At 34.1% G+C, this 20,972-nt stretch overlaps 1 protein-coding gene and 1 pseudogene across 1 annotated transcript; both read right to left on the bottom strand.

The window, feature by feature from the left end:
• Positions 1-360: 360 nt before the first annotated feature.
• Positions 361-19,412, bottom strand: LOC107873487 (DNA-directed RNA polymerase II subunit RPB7). The gene is made up of 6 exons (XM_016720347.2): positions 19,123-19,412; positions 18,339-18,504; positions 16,126-16,176; positions 2,429-2,494; positions 2,267-2,335; positions 361-707 (listed from the first exon to the last, which is right to left on the bottom strand). The coding sequence occupies exons 1-6, from the start codon at positions 19,236-19,238 to the stop codon at positions 642-644; spliced, it is 534 nt and encodes a 177-aa protein (XP_016575833.1). The 5' UTR covers positions 19,239-19,412; the 3' UTR covers positions 361-641.
• Positions 17,549-17,653, bottom strand: LOC124899947 (annotated as a pseudogene).
• Positions 19,413-20,972: the final 1,560 nt, after the last annotated feature.

Here is a 20,972-nt window from a genome sequence, read left to right as displayed (position 1 = left end):
AAGCTTTAGTATGTCCTATTGTTATTGTTATCGAGTCCTGAGGTTATGAATACCCAAAATTTAACCGTTTACCTAGTTTTCAGTATCTACAGAAATGAGGATTGATCTTACTACTACATTCTTCCCTGTTGTAAAAATTAGGCAGAGCATTGAATAACATCACCCCTGCTAGTATCTAATTAATATCAGTGGGTGGTAGTTTCTATACCATGAATTCATAAAGTAAAAGTTGAATGCTGCAAACGTTAGTTTTCCATTGAAAAGCACAATCAAGATTTATTGACTTCATTGTATTCAGTCAGTTATCAGAACAAAACAAAACAAAAAAATTGAAAACAAAGTGGGTGTCGAAGAAGGGTATGAGCAAGTAAGAACATTGATGATAGCTTTAGAATACAATTAAATATATTAAATTACAAATAAGGAGGCTCAAATGGTCAGCAACATGTGACATTTAAACAAATATTTTTTCAACATTAATCAATTCTAAAAAAAGTTTTAAGATTACAGTTTACTGTAGTCAATAGATAGAAAAGAATTTGTTTCTTCTATTACAATATAGTTCAACCATAAAAATATCACTTCTCATCAAAAAGGCACAGCAGCAGCATCTATACAAAGGTCAAGCAAGTTCGAGCGTATCAAGCATTCGTGCCTGGATCACTGATCACACCCAGGAAATCATCCTTTATCGTACCAATACAGAACTGAAATAGGACATGGAAAACCAACATGTTAGAGAGATAACAAAGATTCCATATGAGGCAAGTAAATAGATTAGATAAGGCTTATCAGCTAAAGATCGCCAAGCTGGAGACCAAAGGCTTGGTAGATATTGTATCTTACAATATTGTTAGAGCTAAGAAGACATACAGTCTCATCGAGGATATGGAGCAAATCAGAATTGTCTCCGACGTTCAAACTTCTAGAATTCTTATAGAAGCTTCTCTAAAAGAAGGCAATTCTAGTGTAGCCATGGCACTTTTTGATCAGATGATCAGCATGGGCCTTTTTCCTGATCGTGTATTATACAACTCTATTATGGATAACCTACGCATAAAAGGTAAAATAGGGATGGCTCAGAACATTTTCCATGGTGCTGCTCCTGATCTTATCTCGTATAATACGCAGAAATCAGCGGATTTCACAAGGCTTCTATAGTAACTGAAGCACGGAGTCTTTAAGAGAAAGCTAGAGGCTTGAATCCCAGTGAAATCACCTTCAAATTGATTATTGGAGGTCTCTTGCAAGAGAAGAACCTCTCAGAGACTTGTGTGATTTGGGATCAGATTATGGAGAAGGGTTATACTCTTGACACAGTCTTAGCTCACTCTTATTAATGCAATCAACTCATAGGTAGCACAGTATCCGCAATGATTTGTAACTGTAAACACCCACCTGGTTGTATCTTTTTGCATGTTTCTGATGGAGCACCTATGTGGTATTATCTTTTGTACGTTTTCTGATTCGTCATCACACAAATTTTAGAATTTGGGGACACTATCGACGCAGCTCTTTTTGTTGAGAAGATAACTGTTATTTAAGCCACACTGCAATTTAACTCTAATTCTATATAACTAAGTTAAATGACCAATAATATGTAACTATAACTTGATTTGTTAATTTTATTTTATTTTTGAGTATTAAATGATTTCTAGCTATTGCTCACTTCTTGATGGGTGGGATACAGCAACACTATTTGAGGACCACCACCAGAGTGGAGGCATTTTTGAACAATCCGAGCAACATAGTTTCTACCCAAAGGAGGGGGGAGACAGAAAAAAAGAGACTGACTAGCATAACAGTAGACCAAAATAGTATCCCCTTGTATCTCAAATTCACCGAGATATTCCCTCCTCTTTACCTACCCTGCTTCAGGTCTCTCCGGTCACATTAGTTTCATCCCTAGCTACTTAATGTTCCTCAATAGAAAACATGAATCCACTATCTCTCCCGTCTCTAGTGAGAGGTAGCAGGTACCCATAGGATTAGTCAAGGTGCATGCAAGCTGGCTCAGACACCACAGTTATCAAAAAGAGAAAAGGGAGGTCGTCAATATTAAAAAATAACAGATCTTCACAATGACAACTAAACTAGAAAGGAGGATGCAAATGACACCGATATCTAGCTGCTGAAATCAGAGGGAGAAATCAGCTGTCTTACCTAACGTAGGCAATGGTGAGAAATGTTAATGTAACCAAAATTCCAGTGCATCAACTCAAAAGTATTTAGGAAAATTCACAAAGTAGAAGGAGAGTTGACATACAATTTCTGTAGCATCAACACGTGTTCCAATAATCTTCAGTCTAACTTCACTTTCCTTCTGAATTTTAACCTGCAAAAGATGAATAAATCAAACTACTGAATCACATCTACAAGCTGAAACTTTTTCAAAAGAAGAGATAAAGGAAAGCAATAAATGACATACTGAACCGTCTGAAGTTGTATAATTTGGCACATCCCCTGATTGGAACTCCATGTCATCTGGTATCAACTGTTGGAAATCCAAGGATCAAACACAAACGGACGTGAGAAAAAGGTCTATATAAGCTTTTGCAAGCATCGGTTTGAATGCATCATACCAGAGTCCGGAAATTCTTGAGCTTTTAAATTGGATATTTTGGTCTAGGAACTAACAAGTTTCCAATATTTTGTTTGGCTAACCAATTGAACTGATCTTTTTTTTTCTTTGATAGGTAACTAAAAGAACGTTATTGATGTATGTCGACACCCAATTTTTGCTCTCCGTGCCTAAAATTAACGTCTTCAGGCTTTTTGTTCGTTAAAGGGCACGAAGCATAATTTTCACATCTTTTTACAATTGTTTGATAAATTATTGATAATTATCCTTTCTTTAGGATTTTAATCAATTTTTTGTCATATTTTTATTTTTTATAATTTATTAATAATTTTAATAATTTTAAGATTTTTATCAATTCATTATCATTCTTAACATTTTACAATTACCCGCACAGGTGCACGACATGACGTTATATATATATATATATATATTTTTATAATATTTTTAAACTAATTATATTTTAATAATTTTAATATTCTTTACATTTTTTTATTCAACATCTATATTTTACAGTCCGCAAATGCTGAGTCAGATCAATTATTTTTGTGCAGTATAATAATTCGATGTCTTATTACATCCGACAACGACTACGCAATAATGTCTTGTCACGTCCGACAATAACCACTTAGTGTTGTCTTGTTACATCTGATAATGACCACTCAATGACACTACTCTTTGAATAATTACTTTGTCCGTTGGTCAAAAGGATGAAAATCCTTTGGCCAATAACTTAAGAACCTAAGGGTTTCTATTATAAAAAGAGAGAACACCCCTTTATCCATTGGATAAAAGGGGTGCTCAATTTTTTGTATAAATAGGTGGTAGGAGGATACATTTTGGACACACATTTTTGTTCATTTTTTCCTCTCTTTCAAAATACACATATATTTATTTTTTACAACTCATAAACATTTTTCCTTTGCAAACTCACACACATATTCATAAATATACAAGCATATTTTATTTATTCCATTTTTCTCTTCAAAACACACAAAAAATATATATAAAAACACACAAACACACGCATACATAGAAAAACAACCTCCATTTTTGTTTCATTTTTTACCATCAACAGCAATGACACACATATAAATATATATACAGACGCCTACTACATAGTTTCCATTTTTAAGCTTTCGTCTTCTCCGTAGATACCAACAGTTCATCCGATCTCACGCGCCACCTCCACACGATTTTCTTCCCCGAAATAGCCGCCCAACAATACCACCCCCCACGCTACAAGCTTTCCCTTTACGTCTCGCCGCAAGCTCGCCGGAGGTGATGACCGGTGAGCATCGAATATCTTCCCAGATCTGCCGCCATCAACCACTACAACAGCCGCTACCAACACCGAGAAACAGCCACGAGCCGCCCCTTTTCTCCAATTTTTTTCTTTTACTACACAAATCTGGTCGAAGCCATTTGGATGGATATTTGAATTAATTAGATAGTGTGTTTGTCTCTGTTTGCTTTGCTATGTTATTATCACTGTTATTGACCATTTTTTTGCCTTGAGTTTGCTGCTGTTGGAGTGATTTTTGGACGATTTTTGTCGTCCTCATTTATTTACACTGATAGTGAATGGATACTACACATTTGACCAATGAAAAAATTATTATTAATTTTGAGGCCTTCGTAAACAAAAGACGGACTTTTTACGTATACATACATAATAAATAAATATTTTTTGGGCGATGACGAAACTTTATAACAATACAAGATTTTACAATTCAGATTTAGACAAGACGATTTAGGATGGCCAGTTAATTGAACAACCACTTCGTAGCAAAACGATTTAGGACGGCCAATTAATTGAGCAACCATTTCGCAGTCACGACTTTATCTGAGCCCACTTTTTAACAAAAAAATATCTTTTTAAATATTTATATACACACATATTTGTTCAATTTATTTTGATTATTATTTATTCGTTACTAACATTTTTACAAGTGTTTATACAGGTTATTTGGATTACTCGTCGAGAGTTGCATTCAAAGAGGCCCTTTTAATTTTGTATTGTATTTTATATTTGTACAAATGTTATTATAGTAAAACTTTATTTTTGGGGTGTTGGGCGGAATTTTCTTTATACAACTTCACCTCGCGTTTATGCAACTTTAGGTCGTTAATGTTTACACTATTAAATTAAATTAATCAAATTAGTTTACATACTTTGACATCATAAACATTGTGATCTTTTGTTAAAGTAAATCTTTACTTTTTCATAAACATATATCTCTTTCTCTTCATGACATATCAAGATATACTTTCTTTCACACAACATAAAATATTTTTCTTTTCACACGTATTTTTATACATATCTTTTACATTTTTTATAATAACATGTTTTATTTATATATTTAATATACATACACCTTTAGATAATTTTAAACATTTATATTATTTTATATTTAATACATACACTTCTATATTATTTTTTATACCTCCTCCCTCTTTGAAAAATTTAGTCTAGCTGGGTACCACACTTGTGGATTCTGGAGGATGCCTAACCCCTTTCCTTTGGAATAACTTGAACCCTTACCTAAAATCTCAATTGGTTTTTCGCAGACTAAAAACATTAATCACATGTTAATACTGATTCAATAGGTTTCCTTATTTTCCTTAAAATTAGGTGGCGACTCTGTGCAAATTTTCATTCTTTTAGAGTCCATAAATCGTGCTCGTTTTAACCTCAGGTAAAAATAGGATATGACTGAATGGCGACTCTGCTGGGGTTGAGGAGACGTTCTAAACATGATCGACTCGATTTTCAATCGAGGGAGGTATTTTTACATTTTTTGTATATGATTAAATTCTTTACCTATTACACTGCAAATTATGTGAATTTGCTCATAAATTCTTTACATTTTTTTTTCATGCTTAGTTTAGGATTATTATGCTTTATTATGTTATTTGTTTTACGTATTTTTATATCATGCTATGTGTGAAAGGACGCAAGCCAAATCCAAACTTGCGTTCCTTATTTGTTTGAATAACACTACTTGTTACTGCTTTATCACTTGCATTTTTCTATCGAGTCTTTGGCCGTACACAATTCACACACTGTGGTACACGCGAGGGGTGTACAGCACTCCTCCGAACCTTCTTTGGATTCCTTAGTTTCAGAGTTGGTGCAGTTAGGTTAATGCACCTTCTCGCAAATATTCAGTCCCACTCTTGAACATTTAGGAAAAAATCCTACTCTAGTAATAGGTCATATTGCATATACCTTAGGCGGGACGGTCCAAGGTATCGTCTTCGCAACTAGGAAGCCACCCTTTCGTCAAAAGGTTATGAAACCTTTATGACATATTTTGTGTTAGAACTGATTCAGATAATCCAGAAATCGAACATTAATGAATTCAGAACAATCAAATTGGCCTTCTTTTACTCTTCCTTTATTCGACATCATTTTCACGTCCATAAACAAAGTATTACCCAAACTAGCCAACATTTGACACCATTTTCACGAATACAGAGTGTTGTTAAAACTCCGCTTCACAAATATCTTTCTCAGTAAGCCGAGTGTTCTAAAAATGCTTTGCTTTCGTTCGACTTTCTCTTCAAATCCGCAGATAGGAATGTCACTAAAAACTCCACCTACGTCTAACTTTTTCTTTTTTGATCCAAACTAGAGTGGAATGTCGTCAAGCATTCTTCCAATGTTTGATTCTTTTTTCTAGTCAACAGACGTAGAATATTATTCAGAACTCTACAATTATTTGACACCCTTCTTCAAAACAACGAATGTGGAATATTATTCGTCTTCACCCACTTCTAACTCTTTCCAGCCAATGAGCGTGAGGCATCATCGATACTTCTCCTCCGTTAGATATCTCTACCACAAGATCCTCATTCATCAATAACAAGACTTGAGATACTCACTCTTTTAAAGGCATCATTTTAGCCCGCTTCTATCAATTCTTATCGACTATACAGGCCTCTTTTAGCCGCCCTTGTTGGATACATTCCTTCTTCAAGAAAACTTAAAATTGTTCTGAATCCAAAATGTGTCAAAATCTAGATTCATCTATATCAGTTTGTTTGGACGAAGGCCTACCTCTGGCAAAATGAGGCTCCACAATATAAGATACGCTTACTCGACGTTGTCTGAAAGTGCTTGTCCATCGACATGAACTAACTCTTGAACTTTCATTTGTGTTTGCATTATTCCCCGATAGAGGTTGATTGTGTTGATCGATAGAACTAGCCGACTTAAGCTATATAATAAACACCAATACCGTCGACCGGACCAGAAGTGTTCCAACGCTGGCAAACGTATCAGGAATTTTCAAAAGACAAGATAATGAACGTATGCTTCTTTTGGAGCAACAACTCAAGACGTTAAGAGGAGAACTACACCAAGGAAAGGATCCCACACATCCATCCACGGCTACTCTACCGCGCCCTCCTAATTTTTTATCGCTAGAAACTCCAATACCTAAATGCTATCAGTTAGTACAAGCTCCCACAACCATGCGTACCAATCCAATTGTCAGTTTATCAAAATCCGACACCTTTTGCGCTAAGACAAAATTCCAAGGGTAAGCGCAATCGAAGCTGCACTAAATTTATTGAACCATTGACACTTTCTGAGAGACTGAGAGCTATAAATTTATTGCGACCGGAGTTGGCGAAGATTCCTAATACATTACCTAAATGGTTCGATGAAACAAAGCGATGTGCTTTCCACTCTGGAGTTTCGGGGCACGATAGTGGAGATTGTAATAGGTTAAGGCATAGAATTGAGTGCTTGATCAAGGCCGGGGCAATCCAATGTGTCGAAGAGCAACCAAATGCAAATAATGATTCGGTGCCCAATCATGAAAATAGAAGTGTATATGACGTGAGAGACACCATCCTCCACGTCGAGCCAGCGGGGCCTTCATATAAGCCACTCTACAGAGAAGCGCTAACTTTAGCGGGAATACGATATAGACGAATCCAAGTTGATCGACTCAGAGACAATAAATAGAGTCCTATATTTGAAGGCATAGGATCTCCTCTAATTATCATGTATCAGAACTACGTTCTGACTTGATTTCTCATGGTGAGATACGTAGGCAACCCTCGTCGAGTTCGGTCGTACTTAAGTAGAATCATTTCCCCTTTTGTAGTTGGAACTACGTGTGACCTGATTTCCCTCGACGGGATACGTAGGCAGCCTATATAAGGTTTGGCCCCTTTATAATACAAAATTTTATTTTTTTTCCTAACGACGAGCGAAACTTGAACGCGATGGTATCCAGAAAACCCGACACGATCCATCAAGACTATCCCAAGATACGCAGCAAAGAATCATCAAGAAAGTCTCTCCAAGAGTCTAGGGCTAAATTTTGAAGAATGTTTCAAAAACCAACGAAGGTTAGGACGTTCAATTTGGAAATGTTACAATCAAGGTTGATTTGTACCAGATAATGCAAGACATCATTAGAGCTACAAGACATCAACGGGGGATGAATTGACTACAACATTGAGAAAAACGCACCAAGGGTCACTACAGAAGATACTTTCACCACTTAACCAAAGATCTTCTTTACAAATATTGTTAAAAGATAATATCTCATGATTTGCATCTCAATTTCTCTACATGGTTTCCAAAGCAAGCTCATGATTATCAACCTTACCATTCTCCACATACCCACCCTTGTGGCCAAATTTTTCTTGATTCCCCTCACACGAAACTACGTTTTGACTTGATATGTAGGCAGCTTAAGTCAAGCTCGATCATATCAACAACATAATCTTTTACATCTTTTCAAATTTCATTTATCATCTCAAGCCACAATAACCACATCACTTTGATGGAAGCCCGAAAGCGAAGATCAAGATGAAGAAAGTTCCCACCAGAAGACATACTAGTATAAGCACATTATGTGGAGTTAGGAAGTGTCACTACTCCTAATCCCAATAGATTACCGATTGTCGAAAGATTGAAGGACAAGATAGCTGCTAGGCCGAGTTCTTGATCAACACAAAATCAACATCCCCTCCCCAAACTAAGAAACTTTATTTGAGCGCAGGTACAACATCGCTACAATAAAGGTTCAAACATTTTGAAAGCTTAAATACTGCCTCACTATCACAAGCTGAGAATCCAGGTGTCGTCAATTTATCCATAATTATTCCAAGACACTAAAGAATCTTCTCGAATCTTGCAGGTCATAATAATGCTCAAGGAGGCACGTGTTAAGTATCTTACAACATTCCATCAGAAACTCAACATCACATCTCTATCACAAGCCAGGAAGACAGGTTTTATCAATTCATTCGCTAATACTTTCCAACTCTAAAAGAAATTTCTTGATGTCGCATTAAAGGGATATCCCCATTAAGACTCAGTCATCAAGTACTAACAGATGTTCACAAAACTCTAACATAACACAAGGCAAGTCCGCCCCGAACAATAGGACAGGGCACGCCCGCCCCCAACAATAGGGCATATAATGCAACTTTCACTTCATCAACAAGCATTTCAGCCGGCGGAGGCTATTTACATTTCAGCCGACGAAGGCTATTTACATTTCAGCCGGCGGAGGCTATTTACATTTCAACCGACAGAGGCTATTTACATTTCAGCAATTGCTCAGCCGACGAAGGCTATTTATATTTCATCAACTGCTCAGCCGACGGAGGCTATTTACATTTCAATTACTGCTCAGCTGACGGAGGCTATTAACATTTCAGTTATCACCCCGCCAGGCGGATTGCCTTAAAAAACAAAGACAATACTAGAACATGCAGTACAACGTGGAACTATCCTCTTAGCAGCAAACTGGGGCAAGCTAGCAGAATGTTAGTGATCCCTAGTTACGTCAGGAATTTTGACGAAAAAACTAAACTCAACTCGACCCAAAACTCTCATTTTTATAATCCTTATTATCATTACTCAATGTCTTCTTAATCTTATAGTGGGGCAATCTTTGAAAATTCGCAATCTCTTTTTCCCTCAAAGTCCTCAGCAAATAGTGCTATCCGACATCTACTCATTTCCAGCTACCCAAATAGTCAATTTTGGAACAAGCACCCGTATTCATTCCATTCGTATTAAAATCTTTGTTGTCATCCTTGAAGGAACCCAGTGTCACCATAACTCTACACTGAGGCAAATTTTGATATTGCTATGATTCGAATTACAATGACCTGATTCTCGTAACACTCGAGATATTTAGAAAGCTCTGTTCAGAGTTTGATCATCATAACCGTAATCATTCTTTCTCCCCAGCAAGTACACAATCTTACGTCTCCAACATCTCACAGGGGCAATTTTGAAAGGGGCATCGAAAATAGATGACCATTTTTGTTTCCAATTAGTCCTTCTCCCAATAATCATTTCGCATGATCTCTCACCCTTAACAACAGGGCGATTTGCTTACATTTTTTGAACTACATTGATCTGATTCTCATACAACTCGAGTATGTAGGTAACTTTAAATTGGAGTTCGATCGAATTTTCTTCAAATCATTTTTGTCGAGCAAAATTGGCTACACGTCAACATTTTCATTTGAAGACTTCTACATCGTCCTCAAATGAAAAGGAGCAACTGTTGACACCCATTTTTGCTCTCCGTGCCTAAAATTAACGTCTTCAGGCTTTTTATTAGTTAAAAGGCACGAAGCATAATTTTCACATCTTTTTACAATTGTTTGATAAATTATTGATAATTATCCTTTCTTTAGGATTTTCATCAATTTTTTATCATATTTTTATTTTTTATAATTTATTAATAATTTTAATAATTTTAGAATTTTTATCAATTCATTAGCGTTCTTAACATTTTACAATCATCCGCACAGGTGCACGACATGACGTTATATATATATATATATTATAGTATTTTTAAATTAATTATATTTTAATAATTTTAATATTTTTTACATTTTTTTATTCAACATCTATATTTTACAGTCTGCAAACGCTGAGTCGAATCAATTATTTTTGTGCAGTATAATAATTCGATGTCTTATCACATCCGACAATGACTATACAATAATGTCTTGTCACGTCCGACAATAACCACTTAGTGTTGTCTTGTCACATCTGACAATGACCACTCAATGACACTACCCTTTGGATAATTACTTTATCCATTGGTCAAAAGGATGAAAATCCTTTGGCCAATAACTTAAGGACCTAAGGGTGCTCTATTATAAAAAGAGAGGACACTCCTTTATCCATTGGATAAAAGGAATGCTCAATTTTTTGTATAAATAGGTGGTGGGAGGATACATTTTGGACACACATTTTTGTTCATTTTTTCCTCTCTTTCAAAATACACATATATTTATTTTTTACAACTCATAAACATTTTTTCTTTGCAAACCCACACACATTGCAAACCCACACACATTCATAAATATAGAAGCATATTTTATTTATTCCACTCTTCAAAACAAACACAAAAAATATATATAAAAACACACAAACACACGCATACATAGAAAAACAACCTCCATTTTTGTTTCATTTTTTACCATCAACAGCAATGACACACATATAAACATACATACAGACGCCTACTACATAGTTTCCATTTTTAAGCTTTCGTCTTCTCCGTAGATACCAACAGTTCATCCGATCTCACGCGCCACCTCCACACGGTTTTCTTCCCCGAAACAGCCGCCCAACAATACCACCCCCCACGCTACAAGATTTCCCTTTACGTCTCACCGCAAGCTCACCGGAGGTGATGACCGGTGAGCATTGAATTTCTTCCCAGATTTGCCGCCATCAACCACTACAACAGCCGCTACCAACACCGAGAAACAGCCACGAGCCGCCACTTTTCTCTAATATTTTTCTTTTACTACACAGATCTAGTCAAAGCCGTTTGGATAGATATTTGAATTAATTAGATAGTATGTTTGTCTCTGTTTGCTTTGCTATTTTATTATCACTGTTATTGACCATTTTTTGTCTTGAGTTTGCTGCTGTTGGAGTGATTTTTGGACGATTTTTGTCGTCCTCATTTATTTACACTGATAGTGAATGGATACTACACATTTGACCAATGAAAAAATTATTATTAATTTTGAGGCCTTCGTAAACAAAAGACGGATTTTTTACGTATACATACGTAATAAATAAATATTTTTTGGGCGATGACGAAACTTTATAACAATACAAGATTTTACAATTCAGATTTTGACAAGACAATTTAGGACGGCCAATTAATTGAGCAACCACTTCGTAGCAAAACGATTTAGGACGGCCAATTAATTGAGCAACCATTTCGCAGTCACGACTTTATCTGAGCCCACTTTTTAACAAAAAAATCTCTTTAAATATTTATATACACATATACTTGTTCAATGTTTGATTATTATTTATTCGTTACTAACATTTTTACAAGCGTTTATACAGGTTATTTGGATTACTCGTCGAGAATTGCATTCAAAGAGGCCCTTTTAATTTTGTATTGTATTTTATATTTGTACAAATGTTATTATAGTGAAAACTTTATTTTTGGGGTGTTGGGCAGAATTTTCTTTATACAACTTCACCTTACGTTTATGCAAACTTAGGTCGTTAATGTTTACACTAATAAATTAAATTAATCAAATTAGTTTACATACTTTGACATCATAAACATTGTGATCTTTTTGTTAAAGTAAATCTTTTACGTTTTCATAAACTTTAATCAAACAAAAAACATGATATTTCTCTTTCTCTTCATGACATATCAAGATATACTTTCTTTCACACAACATAAAATACTTTTCTTTTCACATGTATTTTTATACATATCTTTTACATTTTTTATAATAACATGTTTTATTTATATATTTAATATACATACATCTTTACATAATTTTAAACATTTATATTATTTTATATTTAATACATACACTTCTACATTATTTTTTATAGCTCCTCCCTCTTTGAAAAATTTAGTCTAGCCGGATACCACATTTGTGGATTCTAAAGGATGCCTAACCCCTTTCCTTCAGAATAACTTTAATCCTTACCTAGAATCTCAATTGATTTTTTGCAGACTAAAAACATTAATCACATGTTAATACTTCAATAAGTTTCCTTATTTTCCTTAAAAATTAGGTGGCGACTCTGTGCAAATTTTCATTCTTTTAGAATCCATAACATCGTGCTCGTTTTAACCTCAGGTAAAAATAGGGTATGACAATGTAAAGAGGGTCCAATTTCAAGAAAAAGTTGAATAGAAGAACATACTGAAGATAAAAGCTTTACAGAGAGTATAAAGAACTAAGACCTGTTCAACTAATACCAGCAAAGTTACCGGGTAACTCTTTCCACTAAGGCATAGGCAAACAAAAAGAAATAACTCAAATGTGTTTTGCAAATTTTTTTGTCTCAGCGGAGATTTGAACCATAGCCTCCAAAGTTTTTAACCGCTTAGTTGACCATCAGGCCGCACCCTTTTCCCTCTACTGGGATTCCCACCACCACTAGTGAATACTGAATAGTCACAAATACACTCCTTAGATAATCTAGGCATCAATGAAGTTCACTTAAGGTGATAAACTCAATACAGTTTAATTCTAAAAATGTCTAACATGAGTTCCATGAACAATTTGATCCTAAACACAACTCTTAAGGACTATTTATATTATGCAGAGTACCCATTTAGCTTGGCAGAATTTTTTTTATTTTGTTTTTTTAATAGATTAGCTCGGTGGAACATCTAACGAGTACAAATGATAAGGTCGAGAATCACACAAGAAATACATACATATACATATACGTATATATACGTATATATACATATATACATATATGTGTGTGTGTATATAGATAGATAGATAGATAGGGAAGAGACATCAAAACCATCCTAAACTATACCACCCTCAAACTTATCTGGCGGCCTATTCCACCCCCCAACCTTGTTCTAAGTGATATTATTACCACCTTAGAAGGCGACATGGCAAAACAAGTGCATTCACCTTCCTAAAGTGCGTGAGAAGTTGAAAAATCTTAAAATGACAAACTTACACACTTGGCATGATTTTATTGGTCATTATATAACTAATTAAGTATTCTTTCTTTTTTAATACATTAATTATATTAATCCTCTTTCTTATTTATCATTTTATTTGTGGGGGGCACTTTTTAAAAAAAAAACTTTTCTTTTTCCTTTCTGTTTGGGTTCTTCTTCATCAGTTCACTATCCCAAATATTTCTCAACTTCATCCGCCATGAAAGCATTTCCAGCCTTACCCCTTGAAACTTTGAAAAATGAACTCTAAGAAAAAAAGAAAGGAGTGAAAAAGATAATGACTTTCATCAAAAAGTTCATGGTATTTGATTTATTCATGAAAATCATAATTTTTTGGGGTTAAACTCATCAGAGAAGACCACTAAGACCACTGGAAAAAACAATTGAGGAAGATAACAACTCGTACTGAAAATCTCATGATATTCACACATAACATTCATGACTTTTTTCATTCACTTGTCGAAAATCCAACGAAGAAAATGATCACTCCTTTTCTGCCGCGCTATTTCAACCAGAGCAGCACCCACAACCACCAAAATGTCCTTTCAGCCATAAGCCATTAATAACATACTTAATTTTTCATTACATATTAAGAATACAAACATACGATTTTCAATTTAATATCAAATTTTCGAAGCAATTTTACAGATCTAAAAATTTCTATTTGCTTCACCGAACAATGGCGTTATTGTCGCTAGTCGACACTCTACTGTCAATAGCTTCCACCTTTCATGATCGTCTTACTATTCCTTCTTTCTCTCTTCCATTTCTTTTTTCCCTTCAACTTGTCAACGATGGAGAAGAAAGAAGAAAAGATCTAAGAAAGAGATACTATATGCTATGGGGGAGCAGAAAGAACCTAGGAAGACACTTGTTTTGGGAAATAAAAGCAAGAAATATTACGGGAAAGTGTGAAAAAAATTAAAATCATATTATACACGTGTCAAGTCGTGTATAACACCACTCCACATAGAATCTAAAATTATTTTAGGAAGGGGGTAATAATTTCACTTTAAACAAAATTGGGGGTGTAATAAATCGGCATATTAGATTGAGTGAGAAATTGCCTTTTGGTATACAGTTTGGGGTGATTTTGATGTCTTTTCATAATTTCACTTTAAACAAAATTGGGGGTGTAATAGATCGGCATATTAGATTGAGTGTGAAATTGCCTTTCGGTATATAGTTTGGGGTGATTTTGATGTCTTTTCCATATAGAGAGAGAGAGACTACTTAGTAGTTACATAGATAATCTTAAACTAGGTATTCAACATAAGCTAATATCATTTGAGACAATGTTCAAGAATGCGCTCGCATCGTCCCATAATGCGATGATGTGAAGTGATGTGAACCCCTCTCGCTGTGTGTGGCTGATGAGAGCCAACCTTACAGAAGCAGGTGCATCACAGTGTCATGCGAGAAGCGAGTCGATGCGAGCGCATCTTATTGATTTTATTGTTAGGATTAATTTTAAATTAAAAAAAAAAAGTCACGCCATTTGATTTTATGGTTAAAGGAGGAATACTTCAAAGTAACATAACAAGGGAAAAGAAGCTGCTACTTCAAGCCAAGTTGAGGAATATGAGGAAGTTGAAGATGATGAGCAATATGATGATAATGAAGGAACACAAGATTTCGACAATCTTGATGAAGTAGATGAGTATTTAGACAATCTTGATGAAATAGATGAGCTTTAGAAGAACCAAGAATTAGATGTTGAAACATTATTATTTAGATTTGATTTTTCTTCTTTTTTTTGGTTTTTTTTGCTATTTTTGTTGAACTGCTTTACTATTATTGTTTGTGTTGCTTTGCTAGTCTATTTTGCAGCAGGCGTTTCAGTAATCAAACCTATGATTTTTGTGTTTAATTTCAACTTCTGCTTAGATATATATTGTCTATATTGTCGATTATATAATTGTTGTGGTCTTTTCGTTTTGTTTTACTGTTTGAATGCTCTATTCAGTCTTTTTTTTCTTTTAAATTGCGCTTCATTTTAATGATATGCCCGCATCACTTCACTATACCTCTCGCTCCTTTCTGCATCACGCTTCCACTGATATGAGAAGCTAATATCATATGAGAACTACCACGTTTGAACTCTGGGTTCCTTCTTCATTTTTTTATTTGAATTAACACATTAGAAAACAGAATAAGTAGTTGGAATATCAGATTTGTTATAGTGATGGAACCCTCTGGTTCAAACTAATCCGTTAAGAGTTTGCATCACCAAAGGGGTTCCGAAATCAAAGGGAAAATAAACACAAAGAAAATGTAGACACGTTTATGAAAGATTGAACAAAAAAATCTTTGAAGAATCAATAATTTACCTTTCTAAGAAAAGTCGATATTCATGCTTTTACGATAGAAAATACATGCAAAGGACAGGTAATCAATGTGTTTATCAGTGCATCTACTGCTCAAATTAAATTTCCATATTTCAAATTGGCGCATGTGGTCATGCATAAAGCAGGTAATGAGCTTGTAATATGCCACGCTAAGAAAATGTGCAGCATGTATGGTAATGAACAGATCCTGGTGTAAATATTAAAGATTGGAGAACAAACTCACATGATTTGAAACAAAAATCTGCACGGGCCCTGCTTCAGCAAAAAATCCCATCTGCAATATTACACACACAGATAAAATATATATAAGTAGACGGAGAAAAACTAACATTAATGATTAACCAATCAACTATACTGCAACACAAAGGAAACAACTATATTGATGACTATTTTACATCCATTCTTCTACACGCAGGCACACTACATTCCTAACTAAAAAACAAAATTGCAGCCCGGTGCACTAAAGCTCCCGCTATGCACGGGGTCCGTGAAAGGGCCAGACCACAAGAGTCTATTGTACGCAACCTCACCTTACATGTCTGCAAGGGGTTGTTTCAACGGCTTGAACCAGTGACCTACGGATTACATGGTAGCAACTTTACCAGTTACTTCAAGGCTCCCCTTCACTTCATTCCTAACTGGTAGTAATTATCTTCTTCTTATTTTTGGAAATTGGTAACTGTGATAGTATTTCATTTATCTTGTAAACTAAATTAGGGGTTCTCTAACAAGACTAATGTCAATGAAAAATTTTTGCCTTGTAAAAATTGGCATATGCAATATTCTATAATCATAAAGTACAAACATAAGCCAATCAATCAATCACCGCAGTCCCAAACTACAAAGAGTCGGATAAATGATTGTCTACATCCATGTCGCGCTATTCAAGTCAGTTCATTCGTTACATATAAATTAGGGATAAGGAACAAGTACCCCCAAACTATACCTGAAATCCAAGTGACACACCTAAACATTCCGGGTGTCCTATTACCCCTACATAGTACAGCTAATGACAACCCTGATTATCTTTGACAGAAACATTTTGAAGTTAAAAATCTCCATCATTGGCCAATAAGGTCAATCAATCAATTAATCACCTCAGCCCCAAACTACATAGAGTTGGATATATGGACTACAGCCATGTCAGTATTTTTGCCAGCTTATTCACAGCATATAAATTATGAACAACTATAATGCGATCAAAATTTCTTACTTAGCCTAACTCCCATGTGCAATATTTCACAATCATAAAGTATCTATAGATCAAGCTATCAATCAATACTATAAAAAAATCTATATGCCTATCAATCAATCTAAATCTCAATTGAAGAATCTTAATTACATTGTTTTGTTATCTCATACAAACCCAAAACTAGTATTTAGCAAGAAGAGGACAATAATGGACAGTAAAAGTTACTGGTCGTTCGGCAACTAACCCGTCCAGAAGAAAGGAAGTTTTGGATACTATATCTTACCAGAGACTACACTTTCATGCTAATTTTGCTTTGTCAAAGAGATAACACTCCAATCTTTTCATATGGTAACCCCCCCCCCCCCCTCCCAACCCACCTACCCAGGAACTCAATAGTGGTCTTATCCTGCTTTCCTCTCAGGTGATTCAAACAGTCAAACTTATAGTCAGAGGTGTAGGGTTTCTTCCATTAGGCTATTCCTTCACTTGGTAGTAGTCTTAAAACTGATAAGAACAGGTACTACACTTGATCTCAGCCAAAAAGGCTGAGTAAAGCTATTCCTTCATTTGTCAATAGTCTTAAAACTCTAATTTGAACAAAAGCTTCCATTTACAGATAAGCTTAGATCTTTTCTTCTCTATTTTCTTCAACCTTATAAATTTGCTTTTCTTACAAGGAAGGGGTTCAAGAAAGAGACCAACTAAACTATCCTCCAAAAGTTAAATTAGTGTTCCTTTGAGACATTTGAAGTGGACAAAAGGGCATAGATCAAAAGATTTTATACTCGAATCACTTAAAAGAGAGAAAGGAAGCTGTTTGTAACTTTGCATGAAGGGAATCATCCTCAATGGAACTATTGACAAGTAACCAAAAATTCATTGAACATTAGAATTCCAGATTGGACTCACAGACTAAAAAATTAGATAGTGATATCACCTAATATTTTCTCTATCTTTCCAAATTCCTAGTTCACCACACTGCTGAAAGCTTAAATCATGCTTCTAGCATACATTTTCATTCAGAACCAGAACCTGTATATTATTTCACCACATGACTTTCTTTGTCTTGTAAACTGTTCAGTTAGTTATTTCTACTTCCATCAGATAGTGAAATTAGCATAAACAACAGAAAAGAGGAAAATTTTGCATCCTTTGAAGAATGGCTTTTTTTCTTGGGAACCATGAAACAAAAGGAAAAGACACAGGAGAGTTGAGAGTGCAATAAAAAAAAAAGAATTTCTTACCTTGTTAACCATGGTCACAACAGCTTCCAAAATCTCACCTTTGAAAGGTCGAAACACAACACATTGATACTTCACTGGGAAAGTAACAAAACCCGTTCCATCACGAATTAAACCTTTCCCAACACTTTCAATTCCAGTAATCGCCACTATGAAACCATGTCTACCACTGAAAAGAACCCAAAATCTTAAAAATCAATTTAAACCGAAATTTAACATTAAAGCAAGGAAAACAATGGGAAATTCAACATTAAAGCAAGGAAAACAATGCGAAATTCAACATTAATGCAAGAGAAAAAATGCAATTTAAACACGAAAAAGACGAAATTCAAATATTAAAAGAAGATTTTAAAAAAAAAAAAAAAAAAAGCTGAAATTCAATACTCCCTTAGTCCCAACTTATGTGGTATGACGAATCAAACTGTTTAATATTAACCTTGAATGGGAATGAAATCTTAAAAAAATTTGAAAACTAGGTCAGAAAAAATAGTAAAAGCCACAGTAATTCATTATTTAAGACTCACATAAATTGGAACGGAGTGATTATAATCCGTCCCAATTTAAGTGGCACGGATTTTGAGAATTAAACTGTTCAATTTTGACGCTGAATTCGGACATGAAATCTTTAAATTTTTTCAAAAACTAGGTAAAAAGAAAAAATACTGTAATTTAAGTGACTGTCAAAGAAAGACTTGTTTGAATCACGAAATTTCGATAGATGCTACGTAAATTGGGGAGGAGGGAGTATGAATTAGGGTTAATTTATTTTTATGAATTGAATGGGAACCTGCAAGTGCCTTCAACATCTTTCATGAGTTTGGAGACAAGTTTTTCACGAAGGTCCCGACCGAAGTGACGAGGATGAAGTTGCATGTTTCTCTCTAACACTATGTGGAAAAACATATTTGCTTTGCCTTTTCGATTTTGCTGAGGTTGATACGAGTGAGTGAGAGAACAGTAGTTGTCTGAACAAAGTTGTTGCGCAAAATAAGAGAGCTAATGGGGAAAACACAGAGAAGCAGCGTAGCTTTACAAAGGGTCGGTAGAGATATTATATTGGACTGGGTAAGGCTGAATTGCACAAATAACCTATTTTAAGAGCAAGGTTTTAACAGTAACCCAATTTTTATAATTTATTTGTAGTAACCCAATTTTTATAATTTATTTGTACCTATATCTATAATCGATATTTATATCTATAATTTATATTTATATTTATATCTATAATCTAGATAGATATATATAATCGATATCGATAATAATAATTTATTTAAAGTGTGAAGTATCTTATAAATATCGTTTGAATTTTTTTAATCATCAATTAAAGTTTTTATTTTAAACAAAATCGTCTGTTCACTATTTTTTTTAATATTTAAGAGTTGAAAATTAATTAAAGATATTTATGATGAAATATTTTCTTATTAGAAAACATCAGAATTAATGACAACTAATACTTTTTAAATTAGTTTAAGAATTATAAATCAACTAAGTTTGATTTTAAGAAATTTAATATTGTATTTTCTTATATTCGTCAAATAAAATTCTAATGATATATAAACACTAATATATATTACAAAACTTATAATACCCAAAAAGGAAAAATCGTGTAAACCCCAAAAGGTAAAAACGTACCTTTTTTATCGTCATCCTTCTGCCTTTCTTTATTCTTTTTAGTTAATGAATTTAAAGATTATATATGAATTATGTATAATCAACAATTTACATTTATTGTTCTCTTTTAACAATTTCTTGTGTTTCTTTTAGTTGTAATTTCTTTATAGAAAAATTGGTAAAGCAAGTGTGTTATTGCCGAATGAAGTAGCCAAAAAAATTAAAGATTTATCTCGCCGAAAAAAAAATAAAGGTTTATATTACATGTGTGGTAATTCTCTTTTGATTGCTGTAAGTTTTACTCCTTTCAAAGGTATTTGATAGTTTTTACACAAATTCAAAGGCAACACTATATAGCACTATTATAATAGTTACTGCATGCTTTTTTTTCTCTCTCTGAAAGATTATTTGATTATAACTTTTTATGCGTCTTTGTTGTGTATAACGGGCTTTAAATTTCTTTCTATTTTTAGTGACTAAGTTTTGTTTCTAATGACAGCTAAATGGAGTTTTAAGTTAGACAATCGTATTATAAGGATATATCAAAAGTTTGGACTTACTAGATGATGCAGTTCGTGTGAATATCGTTATAGTACTTTTTTTTAGACTTAAGAAAGATGAACGAGAGTGTACTAAAAAGAAGAGGAGGTGAAACTAAAAAGAAGAGGAGGTGAACAAAAGATAAAATTGTGTAGCTCTTATCAATTTCACTATGCACTATTAATTTAATGTCTAATCTATAGAATTATGTTATGTAATATGTATCAGAAATTTAAAAAAAAAAAAATTATCTATGGATTATTCATCTTTTTAGTTGTGTGACATTTCATACACCATTTTTTATGTAATAAGAATATAATTAATGATTTTGTAAAGATTTGATTTTAAAAATAAGGGAAGACTTTAAATATAGAAACAAAAACGAAAAAGAACAGACAGCAAGAAAGGGAAAGACGTGTTGCATGACAAAAGCAAAAGTGATGATGTAAAATACATAGGTGCTTATGCTAAAAAAATATGTTTATG

This window comes from Capsicum annuum, chromosome 6 (genome assembly GCF_002878395.1).
Source record: "Capsicum annuum cultivar UCD-10X-F1 chromosome 6, UCD10Xv1.1, whole genome shotgun sequence".
Taxonomy (NCBI): domain Eukaryota; kingdom Viridiplantae; phylum Streptophyta; class Magnoliopsida; order Solanales; family Solanaceae; genus Capsicum; species Capsicum annuum.
The sequence above is the reverse complement of the archived record's forward strand: the minus strand, read 5'-3'. Positions and strand labels throughout refer to the sequence as shown.

What these genes read in the sequence shown, in the direction of transcription:
- LOC107873487 (XM_016720347.2), bottom strand. Translation starts at nt 19,238, where the DNA reads ATGTTTTTCCACATAGTGTTAGAGAGAAACATGCAACTTCATCCTCGT. An exon ending in GATGTTGAAGGCACTTGCAG is followed by an intron (nt 18,505 to 19,122) that starts GTTCCCATTCAA and finishes GGTTCTTTTCAG; the next exon opens with TGGTAGACATGGTTTCATAG. An exon ending in AGATTTTTGTTTCAAATCAT is followed by an intron (nt 2,495 to 16,125) that starts GTGAGTTTGTTC and finishes GATTTCCAACAG; the next exon opens with TTGATACCAGATGACATGGA.